This window comes from Alosa pseudoharengus, unplaced genomic scaffold (assembly GCF_046254945.1).
Source record: "Alosa pseudoharengus isolate Yale_2024_CS ecotype anadromous, Long Island Sound unplaced genomic scaffold, YU_APseudo_1.1 YU_APseudo_1.1_scf_5, whole genome shotgun sequence".
NCBI lineage: Eukaryota > Metazoa > Chordata > Actinopteri > Clupeiformes > Clupeidae > Alosa > Alosa pseudoharengus.
The window spans coordinates 8,049,954-8,059,222 of record NW_027468837.1 but is presented as its reverse complement, the minus strand read 5'-3'; the positions used below and the strand labels follow the sequence as shown (position 1 = coordinate 8,059,222).

At 40.9% G+C, this 9,269-nt stretch overlaps 1 protein-coding gene across 1 annotated transcript; it reads right to left on the bottom strand.

Annotated features, from left to right (window-relative positions):
* Positions 1 to 3,816: 3,816 nt before the first annotated feature.
* LOC143104533 (anti-Muellerian hormone type-2 receptor-like) lies at positions 3,817 to 9,249 on the bottom strand. The gene is made up of 9 exons (XM_076268631.1): positions 9,090 to 9,249; positions 8,794 to 8,949; positions 7,488 to 7,588; positions 6,383 to 6,601; positions 6,041 to 6,155; positions 5,026 to 5,183; positions 4,530 to 4,686; positions 4,058 to 4,194; positions 3,817 to 3,933 (listed from the first exon to the last, which is right to left on the bottom strand). The coding sequence occupies exons 1-9, from the start codon at positions 9,247 to 9,249 to the stop codon at positions 3,817 to 3,819; spliced, it is 1,320 nt and encodes a 439-aa protein (XP_076124746.1).
* Between the last annotated feature and the right edge of the window lie 20 nt (positions 9,250 to 9,269).

The following is a 9,269-nucleotide window of genomic DNA, read 5'->3' as shown; positions in this document are numbered from 1 at the left end:
ACTCTGTGATGAATGGAAATAAAATATATGACGATCGAAAACTCATGAAAACGCACAATCTGGACATTTTATCATAACTCGGTTGCCGCTTTGGGTCGAATCAGTGACGCATGCACGTCAGGTCAAAACCAGGCCATTTTCGTAGGTCTATCACTAGGTGGCAGTCTCGCCAGGTCTCGCTGATCACTTCCCGGAAAGTTTACACAAGTAAGTAACAGGCATGAGCAACATAGGCCTATTTCATGAAAGACGTTATATCTACATTTCTAGAAAAAACAGCGATTTTGATGAAAACTAGCCACTGTTTAGCTTGGGATTTCTCAGGAACAGAGGCGTGTAGAAAGAGCTTAAAGTCTCACCTTTTAATCGAGCCATTGTATGTGTTCATAGCTATAACACAGAATATGCTGTGGCTGTACAAAATTCATCAACAATGGTCTAGATTGCTGGCACTAGGACAAAGCTCCCGAAAACAGCTTGGCATTCAATGAGTTAAGGTAAAAACTCTTCAGGTCCTTTATGCATCACATGACTCATTTGGGGTTTGAAGGGCCAGATTACTACCTGCTATAATCAGCCCATATGTAGTCATTCACCTCAATCTGATGAACTTTACATTATAGTCAACCCCCCCCCCCCCCCCCCCCCATCATCCTCATTGAGCACATATAGGTTCTTCTAAAGTACTACTTAATTGCATTTGTAACCATTACCTTTTGAATATACAGATTCTATATGACCATACCCCACATTAATAACATACCCATTCATCTTGTGTATCTGAAGGACTTATGTAAGTAGGCATCATCCATGTAAAGCTAGACAGTGTTTGTAAGGTAATAAAGCATATTGACTTATGTAGTTATGACCTTTATGGATAAACATAACCAATATACTGTAAGTGCATGGCCCATATTGATGCCCTGCTTCCCTAATGGTACAATAACAACATGATTGTATAAAACAAGTTTTATTATTTCACAAGACTCCAAGATATCAGAATGTCCAATAAAGCATGCCTTAATGATCTGTTTTGGCAACAGAGGTAGCTGGGCATTGTAATGCAGCACAAGTCAATTTGTCAAACTAGGCTAACATGTTTGTAAGCATGCATGACCAAACCTCGAAACTCATTGGACATCACACACAAAAAAATGTTGTACTGACACTTAAAAGACATCTACCATGATGTCCCACTGACATTACAACTTTAAGATCTAAATAGCCCATTTAAACAGGGCTAAATGAAAGTAATGACAATTTGATAGGCTGCTGTAGGATAGCCTGCCTGTCTAGGCTATAAGATCAAAAACATATACGCCAAATTGCATAATCGTACACTTACTCGACCACCAGTGGTCGTCGAAATTGTCACGTTTTTCCACAATAACCCATATCAACATTCAAAAACGTGTTAAAATTGCTGTAGTCTTCTAGCTTCTTTACCAACATTTTCAGTTCCATTTGAGTCACGCTTCATGAATGCTCTCTAGGCGCGCGCGCACGACATCCTCACGCAATATTCACGCTAAACTCCACCTGACTCCACCCATGGAGACCCAGAATCTCAGAAACCGTATATCTGGTAACACCGGTAGTCATTGAAACAAACAGACACTTTCAGAGTCATTGCAACCGATTACGTTTATTAAAATGCAATGCATTCACTCACATTTTAATGCTTCTTACACACGCCAGAGTATAGAAGTAGGCTACTTCAATACTCTTTGCCTACATACTGAATATTTATTAAGTTGAATATACCATTCATCATCACGTTACCTGTTGTTGTGGGGCCCCACCCCCACCTCCACAATAGTGGATGAACTGGTCACAGAAAAATAGGTGTGGCACAGTGACATATGGAAAGAGTGAGCAATTTTCCCTGATGTTATGGTTATGGGATTTGGCAGACACCTTTGTCCAAAGCCACACATAAATACAAAAACAACATAGGCCTAATATTTAAAATTTAACAGGGAACAGATTAGAATGTTGGTCAAACTATAATAAAGAGAATAGCAATAATAAACAACAAAGTCAATTAAATCAATAGCCTAAAAAAATAAGCAATGAAAATGAGGGAGAAAAGCAATAATAAACAATAATGTCCATTCAATCAATAATATAAAAACAATGACATGGTAATACTACATTAAGGAGAATATCAATAATAAACAATAATGTCAAATTAATCAACAGCCTAATGGAAATAAAACAATATTATTCAATAACGCATAAGAAGCGCTTAAAGAACTAATTGCACGTTGAACAGGAATGTCTTTAGACCCCTCTTAAACGACCCAAAACTACCACAGGAATGGAGAGCACTGGGCAACTCATTCCACCAACATGGAACCACTGAGGAAGAGTCTTGAATTAGACCTAGTGTTTATGACTGGTCGACATAACAGACGCTCAGCAGAAGAGCGCAGTGGGCGGTTGGGGATGCTAATAGTGAATTACAATAGTCCAGCTTGGAGATGACCATGGTCTGAACAAGAATATTGTGTCAGATAAGGTCTGATCTTCCTAATATTGTAAAGCATAAACCAACATGATTTTGCAATAGAAGCTACATGCTCAGAGAAGTTAAGTCGGTCATCAATTACAACGCCCAAGTTACGTGCCAATCTAGTTGGGGTCAGTGAGGTTGAGTCAAGCTGGATGTTAATATGTTGGGGAATAGCCGTTTTAGCTGGTGACACCAAAAACTCAGTTTGAGAGATTAAGCTGAAGGTGCCGATCTTTCATCCAGGCTGAAATATCCTTAAGGCATGCAGAAATCCGGTGGGAAACGCTAGAGTCATCAGGTGGGAAAGACAGGTAAAGTTGAGTATCGTCTGCATAACAGTGATAAGTATATATACTCTTTTGATCCCGTGAGGGAAATTTGGTCTCTGCATTTATCCCAATCTGTGAATTAGTGAAACACACTCAGCACACAGTGAACACACAGTGAGGTGAAGCACACACTAATCCCAGAGCAGTGAGCTGCCTGCAACAACAGCGGCGGGGAGCAGTGAGGGGTTAGGGGCCTTGCTCAAGGGCACTTCAGCCATGCCTACTGGTCGGGGTTCGAACTGGCAACCCTTCGGTTACAAGACCGAAGCGCTAACCAGTGGGCCACGGCTGCCCACGTGTGACAATAAACTTCCTTGTATCCCATCCTTGTATATCCCTTACAACATTCCCAAAAGCTCAGGGTAATCTTTATTAATCTCCCCAGAGGGTTTCCAATGCAATGTGAAATAATGTATGGAAAAGATAAACTGCTATTGTAAATATAGTTGAATATAGTTAAATTAATCTGATGCCAGTGGTGTCATGATGGATATATAGTCAAGAGACTTGTTGAAATTAACTTGAAAACTAATGCATAGAAGCAGAGCAAGTTTGGCAACCAGGCATGAGGTTTTGGTTGCCAAAGCCAACCAAATCTGGTTGCCACTTGTAACAATTTGGAAGCCAAGGGCAACCAGGCAACCATTAATATGGAGCCCTGCATAGAAGGTTATACCAATAGGCTATTTTCCATCCCAAACTTCTGCCTGTCTGTGCATGTTTAACTTCCACCTCCTCCGTTTGGACATTTCAAATGCTGTTAAGGCTGTGACAAATATGGTCACATTCCCATGGTTATCTCCAACCATAGGCCTACAGCATTGTGTATATGTGTCTTCTCAGTATTATGTTGTAGCCAGGTGCAAACAGACAAACATTATTGCCTATGGTAGCAAACAGTTCACTGCCAATGCAGTGGATAGATATCAAGTTTTGATCTAGTAGTGATTTGCCTGAGAAAAGTTCCCCCCACTAGAGGGAGTATTCAGTAGGTAAGGAGGCTATTCTGTTGGCAGCACAGTGTGCAGTCAGTCGAGCATCGGGGTCATGGTCCCAGCAGTCCTCCAGTATTTCTTGCAAGGAAAAGTTCTTGGTCTGCAACAGATCAGAATGTGTCTGTTTTCCATCTCTCATTAGGAGACAGTATGTTTGCAACTAAATAAAGATGCCAATACAGTTAGACTTTAGACCATGGGTGTAATGAGTGGAATACCTGAGGAACTTTAGACCATGTTGATGGTATGGCAGGTCTCCCTCTCTTTTCAAACACAAAGACAAACAGTTGCTCCAGAGTGGGTCTGGGTCCTAGCTCTGCTTCATAAGGCAGGTGGTGCTCTGGAACAGCTTGGTCTGGAAAGTTGTGTCAAGTAAATAATGGAACTATTTTTTCACTTTTCACTTTTTTTTTAGGTCTATATAGATACTAATTGAAAGCCTGTCTAAAATCATTCCACTTCCTCTATGTTTTAACTGAAATAGAAAGTAAGTATTTTTTTTATTAGCCTTCAAAATGTTAATCTAATAAATGTAGGGAACAGTACCAAAATAAAACCATAGTTAATAAAATAAGCAAAGCTCTTGAAGAAAATCTATAAGAAAGAGACGTGGTGGCAAAATATATACTCCACACACACTCCATATGCTCATGGTGCGTGTGCGTGTGAGTGTACTATGCCTTTGCATACCAAAAAACAGGTCCGAGCAGCGCATCCACATCTCCCATAGCAACAGTCCCAGGGCATACACATCTCCCTGCAGCAAGCAGCGGCCACTGCTCAGATCCACAGATCGGTCCAGGATCTCTGGGCACATGTAGCACAGAGTCCCCAATTGAACAGGGTCCTACAGTGGAGACATGGAGGGAGAGAGAGTAGATATATAGCCAAGGGACACATTCAATGGTCATGAGTAACCTTTACACTGTAAATTAAAATTTAAATACAGATTATGATAATATATTTTTGCCACGTGTGTGTGTATGTGTGTGTATGTGTGTGTGTGTGTGTGTGTGTGTGTGTGTGTGTGCGCGCACGCGTGTGTCTGAGAGAATGTGAGTTAGAGAAAGAATAAGAAAGAGTATTATAAAACATACAGTATGCATTTAAATACTGTGTGGTTTCTGTATGCATGGTTAGTAAGAAACAAATCATCGCTTATAAGTCAGCAGCAATCATCCATCACCTGAGAGGTGCTTGACTGGCACTGCCACTGTTCAGGGCTGCCACAGGAGTGCAGGACTGTGGCACAGCCGAAGTCACACAGGGCACAGGTGGCATCAGCGTGCACCAGCACATTGTTACTGCTGAGGTCTCTGTGAGCCACCGGTGGTTTGTGCATCCCTACCACAGGCACAGGGAGATCACAAACAGCTGCATTTGTTACTCCCCCTCTGAAGTTCTACCTTTCCTCTAACAGAAGACTTAAAGGTGCAGTCAGGGATTTTTCCTGCCCATAATTGCCTTTCCTGCCCCTGCAATTTCAAGGCCATAACATTTTTTTTTGTCACATTCAGCAATCATCTCCTCATAACTGCTAAAAAAACTGGAAAACTGGAAACAAACAAAGTGGGGGCAGCCTGTCCCCAGACAAAAAACGAAACCCTGCGTGGAATTTCCCTGGGAATACTGAAGGTAGGGGTGAGCTACCTCTCTGGCGTGTTTCGTTTGGTACTTAATCAAAATATAATGTACGTAGTGTCTACTAATAAATTTAAACATGAACACAAACAAACGTGACATCCTGTGAAATCCCTGACAGCAGCTTTAATACTACCTTTAATGGGGCAGCCGTGGCCTACTGGTTAGAGCTTCGGACTTGTAACCGAAGGGTTGCCAGTTCGAACCCCGACCAGTAGGCACGGCTGAAGTGCCCTTGAGCAAGGCACCTAACCCCTCACTGCTCCCCGAGCACCACTGTTGTTGCAGGCAGCTCACTGCGCCGGGATTAGTGTGTGCTTCACCTCACTGTGTGTTCACTGTGTGCTGAGTGTGTTTTACTAATTCACGGATTGGGAGAAATGCAGAGACCAAATTTCCCTCACGGGATCAAGAGTATATATACTTATATATACTTATACTTAATGCTGTGCCAATGCAGTATTCAGTAAATTCAAATGAAACGACTTCTGTTAATTTGACCTAGTATCTATTATTATTTGTGTATATTAATGACAATGTACACAGGCATTAGCACATACCATTAGAATACAAGTCAGAATGAAGATAGACAAGTCCTTCCACCAAAGACTTTGAGAGTGTCACAGCATCCCTCCAGGTAATCACAGTTTTGGAAAGGTAAGAATTTAGTGAACCCTGAGAACATAGTAAGATGAGATTAATAGTTTTCACATACATCATAAGCATTGCAAAACTCTTTATTCATATAAAACTCTTCCTCAAATGTTATTTCAACAACTGAACATCAGTTAAAATGTAGTAGTAGATTCATATCTGAATCTACTGATCAATGTAATCAATACACTGCTTATCATCCAATAAATATGTGACACAAACCTGTCAAAAACACATAAATAACTCACATGTGAAGCCAGCTTCAACACTAGCACAGGTTCCCCACTCACTGCTCTGCCTGCACCAAGGAAGTGTGCAATTCCAGCATGCAGCATGAGAGGAAGAGCATATATTGCTCTCTCTCTGGTGAACTCATGATGGTTTTTCACAGGAAAGAGTTTTAAGGCAACCACATTTCCCTGGTAACTACCTTGCCACACGATGCCGTAACGCCCACAAGCTACAATCTGAAAAGTAAAGAAAAAAAATACATCAATTAAAAGAAGTATAGGTTCAATGCATCTCATTACAGTACATTATATATAACGATACTATTATTCACCCTGCATGAAATTCTTCCTCTGCATTAGACCCATCTGTAGTTACTGAACACACAATCAGACACACTAGGAGCAGTGAACACACCTTGGCCCATACTCACAAAGAATTTTAAGGCTAAAAGTAGCTCCTAACTGTCGAATTTAGGAGAAACTCCTAAAAATAATGGGAGTGTCAATCGTAACACTAGGACTTTACTAAGAGTAATTCACAAAGCATTTTAGCCCTACAAGTAGTTCTGGGACAGCTTATAAGTCGAGAGGACTCCTAACTCACTAACACCTATTTACAAACCGCTTTTTGTGGCATTTCATGTCGCAATGTTTTGAAATGCACATGCGGCTATACAGGAGCTCTCACTTTTAGCCTTTTCACTACTTTTAGCCTCACAATTCTTTGTGAATACGGGCCCAGGAGAGTAAGGAGAACAGACTAACACCCGGAGCAGAGGGCAGCTGCGCCTGTTAGGCATCTCAGCCGTGGATGTGGATGTCGACATGGAGAGATGTCTCAATTGTGTGGCTAGACATCAGAGAGGCATATCATTGAAAATGCACAAAAATGGTAATCCATAAATGAAATTCAACAGGTAATGAAAATCACTCCCCCCACCCACATTTTCCTACCAGCAGAGGCCTAACCGGCCACTCTACGGTAACTGGTCTGATTCCCCAACCGGTAGGCAACGGTTGCCCCTATTGTAAATAGCAAATTCTAAATAATCTGTATCCTGTAAACCCAATCTTTACTGTATACATTATCTAATGACCAACTATTCTGTCCCTACCTACGTACCTTTTGTAACTTTATGTTTTCCATATCAATGTCTGACATTGTTGAGATATAACAGGAACAGTGAGAGGTCCATCCTTTATTTGAAGAAGCTGCCTTCTCTCCTTTAACACAAAGTAAAGAATCATGTGGGTATCTGCAGGTCGGATTTCTTTGTTCAGTTAATGAGGTTTGATAGTTTGCATCATTGTCTGCAGCTGAGAGATCTGGTTTGGTGAATGAGTGAAGTCAGTGCACCAGCTACTGTACATGCATTTCATCTGTTCAGAACAAGTCTAAATATGCAGGCAAGTGTGTCAATTGTGTGGCATATCCATTCATTGAAAATGCACAAAAAGGGTAATCCATAAATGAGGTAATGGAAATATTTTAGCTAAAAATCTAGCATCTTAACATCATCTCTGAAATCAGTCCCCACCTCTGAATCAGCTGAATAGCTACTAAAGCATAATGAACTTTTAAGAATGACCGATGATCCTGCCTCTTTGAGAGCAGAGAGATTTGGCACTGATTTGGAGTTTTTACATGAATGACTAACACAGTTGCAAAGAACAGACATGCATGGGAGTGAAGAGGAAAGATGTGTGGGGAGGAGGAGGAGGAGTGGGAGTGACAGCATTCCACGCCATGCCAAGGTCACTCCATAAAGGAGGAGGACAGAACACAAACACACCTGGCTTCGCATCAGCAAAATAAAGGGTGGGAATGAAGAAAGGACACTAATGTTACTTTAAGATCTTACCACAGTGCCTGAGATGAGGTATCAGTTTGTGTCCCATAACAATAAAGACCAAAATCATCAAGATGCCAATGACGAGTATGATCGCACTGTCACTTAACCCAACTGCAGATAGGGGGAAAAAGGATCAGAAAGAATGACAATACCAACAAAACATGTTGAGGACATTCTCATTTCCACATCTTCTATCATTCAAGTTAACAAGAAAACGAGAATGTGTTCTTCTGAATTGAAGCCAAAGCTGATACTCTGTATTTGTTTATGTATCCAAGGTTGAAGGGCTGAGTGAAAAGAGAGACTGAGATATAGAGAGGGAACCGTGGAAGTGCTGGATTAGATAGACAAAGTCATCTCGAAAGATGAAAGGCAAATAATCTTTGTGCTTTTCACTGCTCTTGAAACCAAACGGTAATTCCTATTAAACCATTTGATAGTTTGTATAACTGTTGATGAGTTAACCAAGTGTTTCTGAAATATGACAACAGATGTTAGGAAATCTCTAGATATCAAAATAATAATATAATTTTATGATGAGATGATTTATGAAGTAGTAAGGACCTTTCCCACTACCCTGCGGGTTGAGCGCTTGTGTCTGTTTCGTCTCTGGGCTCCACGTAATGTTAGTGTTGCAGAAGTCCGAGCTGCACAAACATTTCGTGTAGTTATCAACATTTGTAGATGCAGAGCACGTGGTGTCAGGACAGGGCGTCTCACCCAGGCTGCATCCTGCAACTCAGAAAAACACAATCTAACACAACTGTTGCGCAACATTAGTAAACAATGATTTCTTATTTTATGAATTTTTTTTTTTTTTGTTGTTTTTATTTCTTAGACAAAGTTTCTTAAGACAAAAGACAGTCCCTTACCAAGCAGATCAGGTCTGAAGTGACCATCAATTAGCTCAAAGAAGCCTATACAGCATTGTGTTTTTGCACAGAATTGTACGGTCCCATTCACATCTCCAGACTGCATGGCCTTGTCTATATTTCGGGAACTGGCAAAAAACGTACATCTCCTCAGCTGCATCTTATTTGGTCCCAGGGAAC

What these genes read in the sequence shown, in the direction of transcription:
- LOC143104533 (XM_076268631.1), bottom strand. Translation starts at nt 9,249, where the DNA reads ATGCAGCTGAGGAGATGTACGTTTTTTGCCAGTTCCCGAAATATAGAC. An exon ending in CTTCAGACCTGATCTGCTTG is followed by an intron (nt 8,950 to 9,089) that starts GTAAGGGACTGT and finishes TCTGAGTTGCAG; the next exon opens with GATGCAGCCTGGGTGAGACG. An exon ending in TGTTGAAGCTGGCTTCACAT is followed by an intron (nt 6,156 to 6,382) that starts GTGAGTTATTTA and finishes CTATGTTCTCAG; the next exon opens with GGTTCACTAAATTCTTACCT.